The 20,653-nt window shown below is 43.3% G+C and overlaps 1 protein-coding gene across 1 annotated transcript; it reads right to left on the bottom strand.

Moving 5' to 3' along the window:
• Positions 1–243: 243 nt before the first annotated feature.
• On the bottom strand, positions 244–5,527 carry LOC126989930 (uncharacterized). Its single transcript, XM_050848531.1, has 3 exons — positions 3,415–5,527; positions 1,005–1,126; positions 244–307 (listed from the first exon to the last, which is right to left on the bottom strand). Exons 1-3 carry the CDS (start codon positions 5,284–5,286, stop codon positions 244–246), a joined length of 2,058 nt encoding a protein of 685 aa, XP_050704488.1. The 5' UTR covers positions 5,287–5,527.
• Positions 5,528–20,653: the final 15,126 nt, after the last annotated feature.

The following is a 20,653-nucleotide window of genomic DNA, read 5'->3' as shown; positions in this document are numbered from 1 at the left end:
TTTTTATTGTTATTTAGTGAAGCAGCTCAAGGGAAACTGTTGTTGTTCTCGATGTTTTCTTCCTCTCTCTCTTGTCATCTTTTTACCTCCCGTCCTCTCTCATCTCTCTCTCTCTCAAAACCCATTTGAATGTAATACAGAACACACTTTGCAAATTGATATTTTTATTGCAAAAACACAAACACACACATACACATAGTAACATAAGGAAGGTCATGTGGCTATGTAGGGGGGCTATGTTGGTTATGGGGGGGGTGGGGTGGGGGTCAGGGCAGGGTCCATTATGTGTCTGGGGGAGGGCATGTGTCTGTGGGATGTTATCAACTACCTGTGGGTGACATCCTGTGTGACCTGTGAGAGAGAGAGAGAGAGAGAGAGAGAGAGAGAGAGAGAGAGAGAGAGAGAGAGAGAGAGAATGTGTAGTAGCAAATACTCTTCTTCTTCTTCTTCTTCTTCTTCTTCTTCCTGTTGACTCAAATCTGCAAAACAAATACAAATTTTATCAATATAAGGAAATGATAATAATGACCCACTAGACTCCCTTAATATTAATAATAATAATAATAATAATAATAATAATAATAATAATAATAATAATAATAATAATAATAATAATAATAATAATAACAGTAATAATAGATAACACAAAAAGTGACCACCAGTGCCGGCACTGTGTCCAGGAGGCAGCAGGATGGGAGTTTGGGTCCCGCCCGCCACCACAGACAGTATTTTTCAGTCACCGCCGAGTGGCCCAACACTACCCACATGCTGTCCTGGTGGACGCCTGTCAACCCAGACTCTAGATTCTCTCTCTAAAAGAGGGGATCAAATGGTGAGCCAGGCAAGATGGCGCCACTATAAACCCTTGCCTGCAACATAGAGGGCTGGGGCTGACCGACGGGACCCACCACCAAGAAAGACTACCACACCAAGAGGCAGAAAAAAAATACTGTTGACACATTACTACAGCCGCCACCGCCAATGCAGCCCTCCGCCCTCCAAACCCAAAGGCTGGAGACGGGTCTGAAGATCCCCGGCACTGGCAGTGGGCTGGGCAGCCTGGGGTCCAGTGGCGTGGTGCTGGCACTGGGCTGCTGCTGCTCCCAAGGTCTGGTGATGCTGATTCCTGGAGAGCAAGGAAGGACTTGATAAGTAAAGAAAGAAACAAGATGGCTGGCTGGATATTAGCAAAGAAAGTGATGATACGCATTTCCAAAAGCTAAGAAATACAAGTAAATATTTGCTAAATGATGGAATTTGTAAACAGACAGGACAAATATTAAAAAGCATAAAAAAATTATCATTATAAGGGAAATCGTGATCTTTTCCTAGCCTGGTTTTTCATATATATATATATATATATATATATATATATATATATATATATATATATATATATATATATATATATATATATATATATATATATATATATATATATATATATATATATATATATATATATATATATATATATATATATATATATATATATATATATATATATATATATATATATATATATATATATATATATATATATATATATATATATATATATATATATATATATATATATATATATATATATATATATATATATATATATATATATATATATATATATATATATATATATATATATATATATATATATATATATATATATATATATATATATATATATATATACAGATAAACATAGATAAATATTATTACAGAGATGAAAGGCTATAGTTTGAATGGTTTAACACACACACACACACACACACACACACACACACACACACACACACACACATATATATACACCGCTCCGGTAGCTTAATCGGTAGTGCGTTGCGCTGCAAGTCTTCACGGTCAAACAGGCGGCGGTTCGAGCCCCGCTCAGGCCGGATTCTTTCCGTTGACTAGGAGTGGTTACTGTCCCCCCTTGAGCAAGGGGGATGGGGTGTGTGGTGTGTGAAGTCCTGGCAGTATCCAGAGATCGACAATAGTGAGCACTTGCTCACGTCGTGAGGGTACCTGCTGGCGAAAGCGAGACCAACATCGGTTATAGGCAAGATGCTGGAGTCCATAATAGCCAGGAACATTCGGGAGCATCTAGAGAAACACAGCTCAATTCATGACTCACAGCATGGGTTCACGAAAGGTAGGTCATGCCTCACCAATTTCTTGTCCTTCTACCGTAAAGTATTTGATGCGGTAGACAGAGATGAGAATTATGATGTAATCTATCTTGATTTTAGTAAAGCGTTTGACAAAGTTCCTCACCAACGACTGTTGCTTAAATTACAGGCTCACGGTGGTAGAGGGTAAGGTTTTGAACTGGGTCAAGGCGTGGCTTAGCAATAGGAAGCAAAGAGTGCAAATCAATGGTAAAAGATCTGACTGGGGATGTGTTACGAGTGGGGTCCCACAAGGTTCGGTATTAGGTCCACTCTTGTTTATTATTTATATTAATTATTTAGATACAGGAATTAGTAGTGATGTCAGTAAGTTTGCAGATGATACCAAGATCGGTAGAGTAATTGAGTCGGATCAGGACGCTAGTATTCTCCAGGATGAACCAAACAGATTGTATGACAGGGCGGATAAATGTCAGATGGAGTTCAAAGTAGGGAAGTGCAGTATTCTTAGTGTAGGTAGGAACAACCCCTCTCACAACTTTTGCTTAAATGACGCTCTCATAAGCAGGTCTGGGTGCGAGAGAGATGTAGGGTAGGGTGTTTCATAAAATCAGACAATATCAGATATTTGTTCCTCATACATGCCTGAGTTCCTCTTGCCAAAATATCATCCCTCTCCTAAATCTACCCTCCTATGATAAAAATTAAGGGTCCCGAGAAATTAAGGTTTTCATGAAAAAAACTTTTTTTTATAAATAATTGCTGCTTTATTTTCCCTAACAAAAGAATAATTGGCCAGAGAGCACACATAAAGTACAAAAATTATAAAGAAAGCAGTCTCATATAGTTACTTCATTATTTCTGCCTTTTGCTTCTTTGGAAATTCTTTTCTGTGCTTAAAGACTGCTTTCAATAAGAACTGTTTGTCTTCTTCTTTTGTTGTTAATGTGGAATTGAACTTTTTGATAAGAGCTATCCCCCGTTCAGCCAAATCATTAACCACAGCCAGGTCATGGACCTTGGCTTGACCTTCAAGGTACTTTGAGTCACTTTCCCAAGACGCAGGAGGATTTTGAGTAAAGGCATCATCAATGTTGAGAGTGGTAAACAGATCCATCGTCCTCGAGGTTACAAAATCAGATAACGATTTTTCTTTAAATGAGCCAAGGATGTTTTTTCCCTCAATACGCTTTGCTACTTTCTTCAGTGCTGGCTTTAATAGGTTATCTTGCATTCTTCTTTTTTCCTCTTGGTTAAGTTCTTTATCAAAGAATGCCAAGCCAACCAGTGCCTCTGAGAGGTACCACAAATGTCGCTTCATGGCTGCTTGTGCTTCCTTGGCAACAGTGATGATCACTCCTTCTTCTTGTAATGTTTCCATGTCTTGCAAAAACTCCAGATCAACAGCTGGAGCCTGCTCTGCTCTTGGTGCACGACACCAAGCCTTTGCATAGGCCAGGGCAACAAAAAGGCAGATTTCTGTGACACCTTTATGTTCCAACTCCGTCATCTTGAATTGGTCTTGTAAAAGGTATAGCTTCAATGCATAGATAGCCTTTGCCATCCACCGTGCATTGTGATATGCTCCTGGCTTCCGGAGAGGCACATTAACAGTAGTCTCTTCCCCAAGAAAGAGAAGGACCAGCTGAAGAAGCTCTTTATAGTCATCCCGCTGCTGACAGATAGCAAAAGATTTTCTCACAATAAGAATAGTTTTGTCCCTGAGACCCTGAAGAGGTTCGGCAATAGTGCAGCTAGTTGTCAGGGACCTATCGATTTCATTCCACTGATTCTTGAGTCTTTTAAAGATTTCAATATTAGGCCCAGTGGTGGGGCCCATTGAGAGGTGGAAGGCTTTGGCTAGAACAATTTCATAAATGTGATGCCTGCATGCTAGGTATAGAAGTTGTTTCTCAAGAGCGTCCTCAATCTTGGTGCAGGCACCTGCATGAATTCCAGTGTTCGATGATGTAGTGTCAAATGATAACCCCTTGATTCTATCTGACAGGTGGTGTTCCCTTATGCATTCAATGCATACACGTGCTATCTCCGCTCCTGTACCAGCTGGAATTTTTGGAATCCCAAGCAGTTTCTCTTGACCCTTCCCGGAAACTAGAATGGCAATTCGATCCTCAGATCTGTTACCTGTGATTGTAGGTAGCATTTTCCCATCCCAATGCAACACTAATGGTTCACCAGGACAGAATTCTTCCCCTTGATACGCCACTGCTACTTGCTTTCGAATCGCCTTGCGAGCACGGTACATTGTGGAAGCAGAAATGGAAATCTCATCCAAATTTTGCCCTAGAGATTGGGCCACTACACTATAGGACATTGCTGCATCACGGATACTAATGTTCATCCGGTCATAAGCAACAGCCACATCTTGATTTATGAAGTTCTTTGACCGTTTCTTTTTACGACATAAAGTAGAGGTACATGCATCCAAGGAAGGATCACACTGCTCATCTGAGGATGGGGAACTGTCTTCTAAAATTGCAGTCTCTGTTAATATCTTGGACTGATGAATCTCCCGGTCTTGCAGCTCAGCCTGTTTTTCTTCTCGATGCCTTTTCCTACTCTCTATTTTGGCCATCTTCATGTCTACAGATCCCATACTGCTCTGTGCTGGGTCATCCTGCTGACTAATGTAGAAACTCTTGTCTTCCTCGTTTTTCATCATACAAAGGGCTTTGGAATGACCAATATCAAGGATTTCATTTTTAATTTCTTCCATGAACACTTCTTCAGCAACACGACAGCTCTCCTCTGATCGTTTCTTATTTTTGACTAGCTTATCATAACGCTTGAGGAGAGATTCTATTTTCCGAATGGCGTTGTCTCTCCTCATAGTAGGAATCCTAGCTTTCTCCCAAAAGGGCATGACAGCATCCAAACAGAGATTCACTGACTTTCTACGTCCTAGCTGTTCCTGCTTTTGATGAAAGAAGTACTTCTTCATGACACTCAGCTTGGTTGGCAGACGACTACCTAGGATATCCTTATTTGGCTGGCCTATGAGCCAGACTGCGTTATTGCTTCGGGTTGCCATAATCAATGTTAAGCACACCTGGAATGAGAAAATTAATTGATTAATGACGGAAACAAATATGCAATGGTAATTCGTCACTAAAGTTTGTTTTCTTTTATCTGGCATTATTTTCAAACATTACTTAACCATTTATTTATAATATTGCTAATCATTAAATATTCTTACAAGAAATATAGAAACCAACAATATTTTGCTTTTACTTCATCCCTGGCTATAAACTGTATATAACAGTCGAATATTTACATAAAAATATAACACTGAAAGAGATAAAATTAGAAAAAAATAAAACACAAACTGTCCAGCATTTAATTTCTGCATCGTGAAATCCATATAGATAGATAGATAGATAAATAGATAAATGAATAGATAGATAGATAAATAGATACATATACGAGTATATGATTAATAGGCTATATACATACCCAATGGGTATGTATCTAGCCTATTAATATATATATATATATATATATATTTAGATATCTCTATATATATATATATATATATATATATATATATATATATATATATATATATATGCACACACTGATGCATAGGTATTACTTATGCATCAGTGTAATTTATATAACAATTATTATGGAAAACACACACACAGAGACACTAACCTCTCGCTGTGAAGCCTACAACCAGACTAAGCGCATGATAGGCTGACGGAATGTAAATTCTCGGGACCCCTAAATATTTTCCAATCAGGCTGAAACTTGTTCAAACTTGTTTTCTGAGCCAGTGGAACAAGATAAGCAATGAGGATGAAACTTCCTTACAGTTTTATTTTTCAACCCTCTGTCATGAAACACCCTAATTTGTAGGGGTCTTAGTGAGCTCTGATCTCCGTCCAAGGGCAAAATGCATTCAAGCTAGAAATCGAGCAAATAGGGTACTGGGATTTATTTCAAGGAGCGTAAGCAACAGAAGCGCCGAAGTCTTCCTCAAACTATATTTAGCATTAGTTAGACCTCATCTTGACTATGCGGCTCAGTTCTGGTCACCTTGCTATAGAATGGATATCAAAATATTAGAATCAGTGCAGAGGAGGATGACTAAGATGATTCAGGGGTTGAGAAACTTGCCATACGAGGAAAGACTCCAACAGTTAAACTTGCATTCTCTAGAAAGGCGAAGGGTGCGTGGAGACATGATCGAGGTTTATAAATGGATGAAGGGCATTAATAAGGGAGATATTCATAAGGTTCTGTTGGTAAGAGAATCGGGTAGGACAAGAAGTAATGGGTTTAAACCGGATAAAATTCAGATTCAACAGGGACATAGGCAAAAATTGGTTTACCAACAGGGTTGTGAATGAGTGGAATAGGCTTAGCAGTCATGTGGTGAGTGCCCATACAATTGTCACATTCAAAAATAGATTAGATAAATTCATGGACAGCGATACTAGGTGGGGTTAGATACACGGGAGCTTAGGGTCAAAGGAGCTGCCTTGTATAGGCCTACCGGCCTCTTGCAGATTCCAACGTGCTTATGTTCTTATGTAACTTGTGATCAGGCCGTGGTGAATTACACACACACACACACACACACACACACACACACACACACACACACACACACACACACACACATTTTAAGGCACTCTGAATAAGGGGCCCCCAAACCCCTTCCAGGCTACCGGCACTTCCCTTGAGGCTCTGGAACAGGCACTTTGGGCGGTGGCTGAACAGATGGCAAGACGGCCCCGCGTTCAGGAGGACGCGAGTTCAATCCCCGACCGGTGCCACCAGGCTGGGATTTTTCAGCCGCCGCTGAGTGGCTTAAAACTATCCATATGCTGTCCAGAAGACCACCTATCAACCCGGACTCTAGATTCTAGGATTAAATATGAGCTTCGGGAGGGCAGCATGAGCCAGTGCAAGATGGCGCCACTATAAACACTCGTCTGCGCCAGAACAGGCTGGGCCGACCATCAGGTCAGGACCTTAATACCTCCATGATCAGGACCCACCTGGAAGAAGCCTTGGACCGACCATCAGGATTCACTGGGAGGAAGCCTACCGGCGCAATAGGCCAAGAGGTAAAAATAAAAATAAAAAAATAAATCACCTCACCCTTGGGACCTAAGATGACCTCCACAAACACGTGACATGACCCACACAAGCCTAACAGGACTATTTTTTTTTATATATACTTGATACATATATTTTACCTGAAAATGACACAAACAACAATAATGTTCTTAATAATATATATAAATGATATGCCAATGGATATAAAAAGTTATATGAGCCGTTTTGCAGATGATGCAAAATTAATAAGGAAAGTGAAGATGGAGGAAGACTGTGAAGAACTGCAAAAAGACCTGGACAGAGTGTATAGATGGAGCCAGTTATAGGAGATGGAATTTAATGCAAACAAATGCCATGTTATGGATATGGGGAAAAGTATAAAAAGATCAAGGAAAACATTCAGGATGGGAGAAGAAAACTTAAGGTTAGTACATGAAGAAAAAAGATTTGGGAGTAACGATGCAAGACCTACTCCCTAGAAAAACACATAAACAAGTTATTTGGAGAAACCTACAGGATGATGCAATATAATATAAGGGTTGGATTATAGACTTTTTAGCGAAGAGATAAATGAGAACAGTTATCAGGAACAATAAATCAAGCTGGACGGAAGTGACTAGTGGAGTCCCCCAAGGATCGGTGTTGGCTCCGATTAGTTTTGCAATATATATAATTGACATAACAGAAGGGGTGGCAAGCTATATGAATATGTTTGCTGATGATGCTAAAATAATGAGGAGGGTGGCTAATGAAGAAGACTGTGTAGCCCTGAGCCAAGATCTCGATAGAATAAGCGAATGGTTACGCAAATGGGAAATGACATTCAATACAGAGAGAAGTGTAGCGTGATGGAGTTTGGTAAGAGCAGTAGACGGATATCGGGGAACTACTCTCTGAGTAATGAAAGAATCATGAAAAAAACAGGAAAAGATCTAGGAGTGACAATAACAGAAAAGTTATCCATTGGAGAGAATATAAATCGGATAACTGGGGAAACATACAATCTTCTTAGAAACATGAAAGCAGCATTTACACATCTAGACGAAGAAATGGTGAGGAAACTAATAGCATCGATGATACGTCCAAGACTGGAATATGCAGCGTTAGTGTGGTCACCTAGATTGAAGAAATACATTAGAAAGTTGGAAAGAATACAGAGAGCAGCGACCAAACTACCGGAAACTCTGAGAGAACATACTAATGAAAAAAGACTGGAGAAATTGGGACTAACAACACTGGAGAGAAGGAGAGAGGGGACCTAATATAGGATACAAGAGGGATTGGAGAAATTGGACGGAAGACCTAGTGGTACGTGATAGGAGTGTGAAAAGAGGGTAAGAAATTGAAGAAGAGCAACTGTAGGAAAGACGTCAAGAAATACAGTTTTCCATACAGAAGCATAACAACATGGAACGGACTTGACGAGGAGACCGTGTGTGCAAAAATGATTCATAAATTTAAAGCCAAACTGGATAATAAGCGCTATGGAGACGGGACAGCACGAGCCTAGTACGGCTCTTTTCCTGTATTTCACAACTAGGTAAACTAGGTAAATACCTAATACTAATACTAATTTACAAATTGCGGAATAAAACGGAAGAAGAAGATAACGAGTTGCTTTCCATATACGTACAGGGGCCTTGTCCACCCTCGTATGGAGTATGCATCTCACGTGTGGGGGGCCTCACTCACACAGCTCTTCTGGACAGAGTGGAGTTTTAGGCTCCTCGTCTCATCAGCTCTCCTCCTCTTACTGACAGCCTTCTACCTCTTAAATTCCGCGGCCATTTTGCTTTTCTTTCTATCTTCTATCGATATTTTCATGCTGACTGCTCTTCTGAACTTGCTGACTGCATGCCTCCCCCCCTCCTGCGGCCCGCTGCACACGACTTTCTACTCATGTTCATCCCTATACTGTCCAAACCCCTTATGCAAGAGTTAACCAGCATCTCCATTCTTTCATCCCCCTTCACTGGTAAACTGTGGAACAGTCTTCCTTCGTCTGTATTTCCTCCTGCCTATGACTTGACCTCTTTTAAGAAGAGTGTATCAAGACACCTCTCCACTCGAAATTGACCTCGCTTTTGGCTACTCTTTACCTTTTACTTTTGTGGGAGCGGCGAGTAGCGGGCTTTTTTAATCTTTTTGTTACCCTTGAGCCGTATCCTTAGATGTAAAGAGAGAGAGAGAGAGAGAGAGAGAGAGAGAGAGAGAGAGAGAGAATTACACAGGAAATCAGGCCACACAGACCCCATGGTCCAGACTAGGTGGTCTGAACTTAAACCTAAGTGATTCTACATTATTCAGATGGCTCCAAAACGTTGCTTTTCTACTCTAGTTAATATTAAGTTCAAGGAAGTGACGGTCGAGCTTGTTTTTAAAGGAGTCAATCGTGTTACACTGGACCACTGATGGTGGGAGCTTATTCCATTATCGCACTACAACGTTGCTGAAGAAAAAATTGGTGCAATCTGAATTTACTTGTCTACATTTGAGTTTTATGCCATTGTTCCTCGTTCGCAAAGTGTCGTCGATCATAAACAATTTTGTTATGTCTACATTCGTGAAACCATTAAATGTTTTAAAACATTTGATCAGTTTTCCTCGGAGGCGACGTTTCTCAAGAGAGATCATGTTAAACGCTACCCCTGGAAATGCCCGCACCGCCTGAAAAAGCCTTGTCAAATATGTGCTTGGGCGACGAAATGTTAAGAGCATGACCATTATTAAAATTGCAACTTTTACGGCTGGTGTGCGGGAAAAATTAAACACGGAATAATAAAAAGGCAACTATAGCTTCACAAAGGATATCAAGCCATACATAGATAGATAGATGGATAGATAGACAGCTTAGCACTTCTATAAAAAATAAATAAGTGTCCGCCCGCCTGCCCGTGTCCGAGTAGCCTCCCACCGCCACCTTGCAACGTATCCACCTGTATCCACGCCATCATTAAGCTTACCTCTCCCCTGCTCGCCTCCTGATAACGCCGACGTCTTGCCCTCCACGACGATGAGGACGAGGATCGCGCACGTCACGTCACTCAAAAAAAATCGGATAAAATAGACCACTGGCGGGTGACACGTCCTCCGCCCCTGCTCGCCGCCGTCCAATCTCCGACTGAAACGTTGCCTGATTGTCGTACTCAGCATCTTACATATGCCTATTTTCGACCCCAAAACTGCCTCCTCCACCCCACTAACTAGATTTGTTAAGAGTTATCGTTGAAATGGTTGATTTTTGGTGCTCATTTCGAGTCATTTGCAATAGTCGTGGGTCAGAAACCGGAAAATACCTACTATGGTTTGAGTACGATAATCTGGCAACGGTGCTCCGAGGCCTCGCGTGAGCTGCCGCGATGACGTCACAGGTCACGCCAGTCTCCAGCCACTCACAAACTTTCTTCTCACCCCAAGCCCCACCCTCGTGATCACCTAGATTATTACAATTATTCTAAACATACTCATAAATATCCACCATTTGAGTTTGATATATTGCGAATATCTAAAAGTGGTCTACTGATTGTTCTACACGAATAACACTGTTGAGGAATTTGATAGGTAGTCACGTCGGTAACGAATTCCATGGCAACGATAGTATGTAGACGGCTGAACTAACGAAGAAAATGGGAAAAATATTCGTAGGGATAACTGCTTGAAACTCTTACACACACACACACACACACACACACACACACACACACACACACACACACACGTATGTACATATCCTTAAAGTAATATTTTATGCGCATATCAAATAGAGACTTACATTTGATTTATTAAGCACTGAATTCTTTTTTTTTTTACATCACTGAAGATTGGCTTCGTACAAATACATAGATCAATCAGTGACATTTAAGTAGCAGTGGCATTAACAGAAGCAGCAGCAGCAATGTTATTAATGCCTTTAGTGCTTTTGTATTTCTACTTACATTTGTCGGCAATGCTGCAGCTGTTGTATAATTAATTTGACCTTCATCAGTGGAAATAAGAACATATTATTGCAACTTGCCAGTACAAACAACAATAATAGAGTAAGGGAGATTTGTAAGAGGCAAAGGAAGGAAAGGGGGTGTGAGCGAGAGGCAAAGGAAAGGGGAATGTGAGTTAGACGAAGAAAGCAAATAACAATAATACCAAAAAGTAACCCATTGAAGCATCGAATAATGACTCATATATTTCCTCGTTCGTCACACTGCCACATCTCCCTCACCTAAACACTACAACGTATAATGAGGCGAATAAATGAAGTCTAAACAGGCGTAGAAAAAGTATTGGGACAAGGACGCAGGTAGTCGCTCAACCAATCACCGTACGACCACTTGCCGGCACAGACGAGCTTCCCCTTCCCAGCTGTTCCAACACCACGAAACGGAACAGAAGAGAGAGAAGGAAGATCAACTGAATGAGAGGTAGAGGGAAAATACATAGTTGGTCAATTTAAAGAATGTCAAACTTAAAAGCGTATTGTGTTAGGAAGCTTCATATCAAAACCCCGAAACGAAGAGAATGGGAGAGCGACTGAATGAGAGGTAGAGGGAAAAGAAATAGTTGGTCAATTTATAGTATGTCATACTTAAAAGCGTAGTGTGTTAGGGAGCTTCATGTTAAAACCCCAAAACGGAACAGAAGAGAGAATGAGAGAGCGATTGAATGAGATGGATCAATTTATAACATATCAAAAACTCAAAAGCGTACAGTGTGGTAGGGATCTTCTTGTCAAAAGGCCAAAACGGAACCGAAGAGAGAGAATGAGAGAGCAACTGAATGAATGTGTTAGCAACTGAATGAATGTGTTAGGGGCTTCATGTCAAACTCCTCAAAACTGAACCGAGGAGAGAGAATGAGAGAGCAACTGAATGAATGTGTCAGCAACTGAATGAATGTGTCAGCAACTGAATGAATGTGTTAGGAAGCTTCATGTCAAACTCCTCAAAACTGAACCGAGGAGAGAGAATGAGAGAGCAACTGAATGAATGTGTTAGGGGCTTCATGTCAAACTCCTCAAAACTGAACCGAGGAGAGAGAATGAGAGAGCAACTGAATGAATGTGTTTGCAACTGAATGATGTGTTAGCAACTGAATGAATGTGTTAGGGAGATTAATGTCAAACTCCTCAAAACTGAACCGAAGAGAGAGAATGAAATATTGTCTGTTACTAGAGGAAGAGTGTAAGGAGACGCTGATTAGACTACGAATAACTTGTTATCGAGTACTGGCACATAGTTTTATCTGTTACTAGTAGATGTGAGGAAACGATGGTTGGACTGTACGAAGCTAATTATCCTCTATTGGAACGTAGTTTTGTCTGTTACTAGAGGAATGGTGTGAGGAAGGGCTGATTGGACCACGTATAACTTATTATCGACTATTGCCACGTAGCTTTGTGTGTTAGTAGAGGAAGGGTGTGAGGAGACGCTGATTGAACTTCGTACGGTATACCCTATAAGTTATTATCGTCTATTGGCACGTAGTTTTGTCAGTCGTTAGAGGAAAGGTGTAGGCACGTGGGTGTAGGGATGTCCTGGTTGGCCTACATAGCTAATTTTCCTCTGTTAGCACGTTGCTCTGTCTGTTACCTTATAGGGGCCTCAATAACGCCTCTTATTTTCAATGTTTTAATGTCCCCCAGAGAAGCTCAAGCAGAGGTGCCCAGCAAGATTATCAACGTGTCTTCGCTGGCTCACTTCTTCACAATGACCATCGACTTGGAGGACCTCAACTTCGAGAAGAGGAGTTACGGCAACCCTGGCGGCGTACGGGCAAGGCAAGCTGTGCAGCATCCTCTTCTCTGTTGAACTCGCCCATAAACTGCGCGGCTCAGGTAAGGACAAATCGCACCGACGGGGCTTGCAGAACGCCAGTGCGGGATGCGTACGTGTTTCTGACGTGATGCATGATTGGCACCTCCCAGAGACCTTGTCCTTCACTGTTTCTAACGTGATGCATGATTGGCACCTCCCAGAGACCTTGTCCTTCAGTGTTTCTAACGTGATGCATGATTGGCACCTCCCAGAGACCTTGTCCTTCACTGTTTCTAACGTGATGCATGATTGGCACCTCCCAGAGACCTTGTCCTTCAGTGTTTCTAACGTGATGCATGATTGGCACCTCCCAGAGACCTTGTCCTTCAGTGTTTCTGACGTGATGCATGACTGGCACCTCCCAGAGACCTTGTCCTTCAGTGTTTCTGACGTGATGCATGATTGGCACCTCCCAGAGACCTTGTTCTTGCGTGTTTCTGACGTGATGCATGATTGGCACCTCCTAGAAACCTTGTCCTACAGTGTTTCTGACGTGATGCATGATTGGCACCTCCCAGAGAACTTGTCCTTCCCTGTTTCTAACGTGATGCATGATTGGCACCTCCCAGAGACCTTGTCCTTCAGTGTTTCTAACGTGATGCATGATTGGCACCTCCCAGAGACCTTGTCCTTCACTGTTTCTAACGTGATGCATGATTGGCACCTCCCAGAGACCTTGTCCTTCAGTGTTTCTAACGTGATGCATGATTGGCACCTCCCAGAGACCTTGTCCTTCAGTGTTTCTGACGTGATGCATGACTGGCACCTCCCAGAGACCTTGTCCTTCAGTGTTTCTGACGTGATGCATGATTGGCACCTCCCAGAGACCTTGTTCTTGCGTGTTTCTGACGTGATGCATGATTGGCACCTCCTAGAAACCTTGTCCTACAGTGTTTCTGACGTGATGCATGATTGGCACCTCCCAGAGACCTTGTCCTTCACTGTTTCTAACGTGATGCATGATTGGCACCTCCCAGAGACCTTGTCCTTTAGTGTTTCTAACGTGATGCATGATTCGCACCTCCCAGAGACCTTGTCCTTCAGTGTTTCTAACGTGATGCATGATTGGCACCTCCTAGAAACCTTGTCCTTCAGTGTTTCTGACGTGATGCATGATTGGCACCTCCTAGAAACCTTGTCCTTCAGTTTTTCTGACGTGGTGCATGATTGGCACCTCCTAGAAACCTTATCCTTCAGTGTTTCTGACGTGGTGCATGATTGGCACCTCCCAGAGACCTTGTCCTTCAGTGTTTCTGACGTGATGCATGATTGGCACCTCCTAGAAACCTTGTCCTTCAGTGTTTCTGACGTGATGCATGATTGGCACCTCCCAGAGACCTTGTCTTTTAGTGTTTCTGACGTGATGCATGATTGGCACCTCCCAGAGACCTTGTCCTTCAGTGTTTCTGACGTGATGCATGATTGGCACCTCCCAGAGACCTTGTCCTTTAGTGTTTCTGACGTGATGCATGATTGGCACGTCCCAGAGACCTTGTCCTTCAGTGTTTCAGACGTGGTGCATGATTGGCACCTCCCAGAGACCTTGTCCTTCAGTGTTTCTGACGTGATGCATGATTGGCACCTCCTAGAAACCTTGTCCTTCAGGGTTTCTGACGTGATGCATGATTGGCACCTCCCAGAGACCTTGTCCTTCAGTGTTTCTGACGTGATGCATGATTGGCACGTCCCAGAGACCTTGTCCTTCAGTGTTTCTGACGTGATGCATGATTGGCACGTCCCAGAGACCTTGTCCTTCAGTGTTTCAGACGTGGTGCATGATTGGCACCTCCCAGAGACCTTGTCCTTCAGTGTTTCTGACGTGATGCATGATTGGCACCTCCCAGAGACCTTGTCCTTCAGTGTTTCTGACGTGATGCATGATTGGCACGTCCCAGAGACCTTGTCCTTCAGTGTTTCAGACGTGGTGCATGATTGGCACCTCCCAGAGACCTTGTCCTTCAGTGTTTCTGACGTGATGCATGATTGGCACCTCCCAGAGACCTTGTCCTTCAGTGTTTCTGACGTGGTGCATGATTGGCACCTCCCAGAGACCTTGTCCTTCAGTGTTTCTGACGTGATGCATGATTGGCACCTCCCAGAGACCTTGTCCTTCAGTGTTTCTGACGTGATGCATGATTGGCACGTCCCAGAGACCTTGTCCTCCAGTGTTTCTGACGTGATGCATGATTGGCACGTCCCAGAGACCTTGTCCTACAGTGTTTCTGACGTGATGCATGATTGGCACCTCCCAGAGACCTTGTCCTTCAGTGTTTCTGACGTGATGCATAATTAGCACCTCCCAGAGACCTTGTCCTTCAGTGTTTCTGACGTGATGCATGATTGGCACCTCCCAGAGACCTTGTCCTTCAGTGTTTCTAACGTGATGCATGATTGGCACCTCCCAGAGACCTTGTCCTTCAGTGTTTCTGACGTGATGCATAATTAGCACCTCCCAGAGACCTTGTCCTTCAGTGTTTCTGACGTGATGCATAATTGGCACCTCCCAGAGACCTTGTCCTTCAGTGTTTCAGACGTGGTGCATGACTGGCACCTCCCAGAGACCTTGTTCTTGCGTGTTTCTGACGTGATGCATGATTGGCACCTCCTAGAGACATTGTCCTTCAGTGTTTCTGACGTGATGCATGATTGGCACCTCCCAGAGACCTTGTCCTTGATTGTTTCTAACGTGATGCATAATTGGCACCTCCTAGAGACATTGTCCTTCTGTGTTTTTGACGTGGTGCATGACTGGCACCTCCCAGAGACCTTGTCCTTGAGTGTTTCTGACGTGATGCATGATTGGCACTTCCCAGAGACCTTGTCCTTGAGTGTTTCTGACGTGATGCATGATTGGCACCTCCTAGAGACCTTGCCCTTCAGTGTTTCTGACGTGATGCATGATTGCACCTCCTATAGACACTGTCCTTCAGTGTTTCTGACGTGATGCATGATTGGCACCTCCCAGAGACCTTGTCCTTCAGGGTTTCTAACGTGATGCATGATTGGCACCTTCTAGAGACCTTGTCCTTTAGTGTTTCTAAAGTGATGCATGATTGGCACCTTCTAGAGACCTTGTCCTTTAGTGTTTCTAAAGTGATGCATGATTGCACCTCCTAGAGACATTGTCCTTCAGTGTTTCTGATGTGATGCATGATTGGCACCTCCCAGAGATCTTGTCCTTGAGTGTTTCTAACGTGATGCATGATTGCATCTCCTAGAGACATTGTCCTTCAGTGTTTCTGACGTGATGCATGATTGGCACCTCCCAGAGACCTTGTCCTTGAGTGTTTCTAACGTGATGCATGATTGGCACCTCCCAGAGACCTTGTCCTTGATTGTTTCTAACGTGATGCATGATTGCACCTCCTAGAGATCTTGTCCTTCAGTGTTTCTGACGTGATGCATGATTGGCACCTCCCAGAGACCTTGTCCTTGAGTGTTTCTAACGTGATGCATGATTGGCACCTCCCAGAGACCTTGTCCTTGATTGTTTCTAACGTGGTGCATGATTGCACCTCCTAGAGATCTTGTCCTTCAGTGTTTCTGACGTGATGCATGATTGGCACCTCCCAGAGACCTTGTCCTTCAGGGTTTCTGACGTGATGCATGATTGGCACCTTCCAGAGACCTTATCCAATAGTTTTTCTGACGTGATGCATGATTGGCACCTCCCAGAGACCTTATCCTTTAGTGTTTCTGACGTGATGCATGATTGGCACCTCCCAGAGACCTTATCCTTTAGTGTTTCTGACGTGATGCAAGACTGGCACCTCCCAGAGATCTTGTCCTTCAGGGTTTCTGACGTGATGCATGATTGGCACCTCCCAGAGACCTTGTCCTTCAGGGTTTCTGACGTGATGCATGATTGGCACCTCCCAGAGACCTTGTCCTTCAGGGTTTCTTACGTTATGCATGGTTGGCACTTCCCAGAGACCTTGTCCTTCAGGGTTTCTGACGTGATGCATGATTGGCACCTCCCAGAGACCTTGTCCTTCAGGGTTTCTGACGTGATGCATGATTGGCACCTCCCAGAGACCTTGTCCTTCAGTGTTTCTGACCTGATGCATGATTGGCACCTCCCAGAGACCTTATGCTAAAGTTTTCTGAAAGCAGGTAACGGAAAGGAAGCAAAGTGCCTTTGCATTGATGGAGCTTGGGTAGTGTATCAGCCACGTGGCCCATGACAAGTATATCAAGGTTCATGAGTCATGACGTTCAGGAGGCAGCGTCCCTCCCTGCAGGCAAGGTTCAGACGATGAAGGGGTATGTAGGTGAGAGAAAGAATTCCCCAACTGCTGCTGATAATGTTTTACAGCGTTAAGTATTGTTAAATCCATCCATCACAGCAGCAACACTAAAAGAGAAGCAGACTTGTGTGAAGTCTCTCGATCGATACCCTCTGAGCGCTGCCGCCTCTCAAGGTCGTTAGCAGCCCGCCTTGTCACCCTAATATCACAGGCTGCGTGGGTTACTGAATGCCTATACTGAGACAGTGGCTGATCTTAAGGCTAATAATTATCTCCTGTCACCTTACGGCACATTCCAACGGCTGGTGACCAAATTCTGGTAAAGTATAAGGGCATAATGGTGGGTTGGCAACACCGGTTGATGTAGACACAAACTGTCTCTTACTTACTTTCCCAGAGCTCGCTGGCTGCTGGCTCCCTGCTGGCTGTTAGAGGAAGGTGTGCAGGTCTGACACAAGTGTGCTCAGTTTCAGTGGACGACCCGTATGGCTGTGAAACAGAAATACAAGAGAACGTGTGCTAGTGTTTGAAAAGCGCGGCGAAAACAGGGCCAATAATGGCGTCCAAATCTTAGGTTGTCGGGACTCTCTCTATCAAGGGACTCTAATTGAGATACTGTAGTATTCAAGCAGACAACTAAAACCAAATTATCCTACATAATAAAATATATAAGTATCATATTATTATATATTGAAATTATTTGCTTTCCTGTATAATTAATGATCACTAACGGCACACAAATTGATAAAACACAGCACCTTCACAGTCGCTTGACTTGGAAACCAGATGTAAACAAACACAGGCCTTCGTCAAGCCAACGCCAACGAAGTCACCATGGCATCCCTAGAAAAACCAATTTCATTTTGTTTTAACAACGAAGGAGACAGCTCAAGGGCACAAAAAAGTAAACAGTAATTTAAAAAAAGCCCGCTACTCGCTGCTCACAAAAAAAAATCTACAGAGGTGGCCGAGAGAGAGGTAAATTTCGGGAGGAGAGGTGTCCTGATACCCTTCTCTTGAAAGAGTTCAAGTCGTAGGCAGGAGGAAATACAGAAGAAGGAAGATTGTTCCAGAGTTTACCAGCGTGAGGGATGAAAGAGTGAAGATGCTGGTTAACTCTTGTATAAGGGGTTTGGACAGTATATAGGGATGAGCATGAGTAGAAAGTCGCGTGCAGCGGGGCCGCGGGAGGGGGGGAGGTATGCAGTTAGCAAGTTCAGAAGAGCAGTCAGCATGAAAATATTGATAGAAGATAGAGAGGCAACATGGCGGCGGAAATTAAGAGGTAGAAGACTATCAGCAAGAGGAGGAGAGTTGATGAGACGAAGAGCCTTAGACTCCACTCTGTCCAAGAGAGCTGTGTGAGTGGAGCCCCCCCACACATGAGATGCATACTCCATACGAGGGCGGACAAGGCCCCTGTATATGGATAGCAACTGTGCGAGGGAGAAGAACTGGCGAAGACGATACAGAACGCCCAAACTCGAGGAAGCTGATTTAGTGAGAGAAGAGATGTGAAGTTTCCAGTTAAGATTTTGAGTTAAGAATAGACCGAGGATGTTTAGTGTTGAAGATGGTGACAGATGAGTGTTGTCGAAGAATAGGGGATAGGTGTTTGGAAGATTGTGTCGAGTTGATAGGTGGAGAAACTGGGTTTTTGAGGCATTGAAGGACACAAGGTTCCTTTTACCCCAATCGGAAATGATAGTAAGGTCTGAGGTTAAGCGTTCTGCAGCCTCTAGCCTGGAGTCATGTAATTCCTGTTGAGAGGGTCTTCTGTTGAAAGGAGTTGAATAATGCAGAGTGGAGTTATCAGCATATGAGTAGATAGGACAGTTTGTCATGGAAAGAAGATCATTGATGAATAACAGGAAGAGAGTGGGTGATAGGACAGAGCCTTGTGAAACACCACTGTTAATAGGTTTATGAGAAGAACAGTGACCGTCTACCACAGCAGAGATAGAACGGCCGGAAAGGAAACTGGAGATAAAGGAACAGAGAGAAGGATAGAATCCGAAAGAGGGCAGTTTAGAAAGCAAAGACTTGTGCCAGACTCTATCGAAGGCTTTCGATATGTCTAGTGCAACTGAGAAAGTTTCACCGAAACGGCTAAGAGAGGATGACTAAGAATCAGTTAAGAGAGCAAGAAGATCGCCAGTAGAACGCCCCTTGCGGAACCCATACTTGCGATCAGATAGAAGGTTAGAAGTGGAAAGGTGCTTTTGAATCTTCCGGTTAAGGATTGATTCAAAAGCTTTAGATAGACAGGAAAGTAAAGCTATAGGGCGGTAGTTTGAGGGATTGGAACGGTCACCCTTCTTAGGCACAGGCTTTACGAAGGCGTACTTCCAGCAGGAAGGAAAGGTAAATGCTGATAGGCAGAGGCGAAAGAGTTTGACCAGGCAGGGTGTCAGCACGGAAGCACAGTTTTTAAGGACAATAGGAGGCACTCCATCAGGCCCATGTCATGGCCACAAGAGGCCATATATAGCCTCTTGGAGGGCCTCAACAATATTGGCGCAGTCCTCCTCGCTTCCCATATCCATGGTTGTCGTGCTTTGTTTACATCTGGGCTTCTCGGAAAAGCGCAGGCGGCTGGACTGGGCAGGCTTCTGTGTGACCACTTGCGTTGTAAACCAGGCCTACGGCTCGCTTCCAGCCCAGGCAAAATCGTCCAGCCCAGGGGTAACAGTGACTAGTGTAACCGTAGCTTTACACACAAGAATAGGTCAGGAAATTCCGCTGAGTCTGTCTTCAAAATTATTAATAGTTCCCAGTGGCGATTTTAGACTTTCAGGAGCCATAGGAGTGACATTTTAAGTCTACTCCCTCTTGTATTTTTCCGGGGTTAGTTCCTATGGGTGATATAGTGACAGTGTGATGCGAAATTCTGCTGGTGATGAAAGTCCTCGAGCGAAGAGTTCAATCTCAAATCCGTTTCTGGTTAATCTTTGGGACTTATCTGTCACACTTTTTTCCGTCTGGGGTACTGTAGTTTAGAGAGTTTTGTTTCCTGTTGTTATTTTTGTGTGTGATTTTACCCTTGACAACTTCCTCTGATGTAAGAAATAACTAAAGAATCAGACAAGCAATGGGTACTAACGCGTTGACTTGGACTAATCTATCACACTTCTCCGTTCGGGGTGCTGTAGTTTGTGGTCTTTTTTTCCCTGTTTCTTTTTGTGTGTTTTTGCCCTTGACAGCTTCCCCTGATGTAAGGAAGGAACTAAAGAATCGGATAGACAGAGGGGACTAATGCGTTGACTCGGACGTAGGCTATCTATCAGTTATCCGTTTGAGGAGCAGTAGCCTACTTTTGCGATCTTTTTTTCCCCCCTGATGATTTTTACGTGTGTTTGTGCCTTTGACTGCTTCCTCTGAT

Source organism: Eriocheir sinensis, unplaced genomic scaffold (assembly GCF_024679095.1).
Source record: "Eriocheir sinensis breed Jianghai 21 unplaced genomic scaffold, ASM2467909v1 Scaffold138, whole genome shotgun sequence".
In the NCBI taxonomy this organism is placed as follows: Eukaryota; Metazoa; Arthropoda; class Malacostraca; order Decapoda; family Varunidae; genus Eriocheir; species Eriocheir sinensis.
Note: the sequence above shows the minus strand (reverse complement) of the source record. Positions and strands in the feature narration are given on the sequence as shown.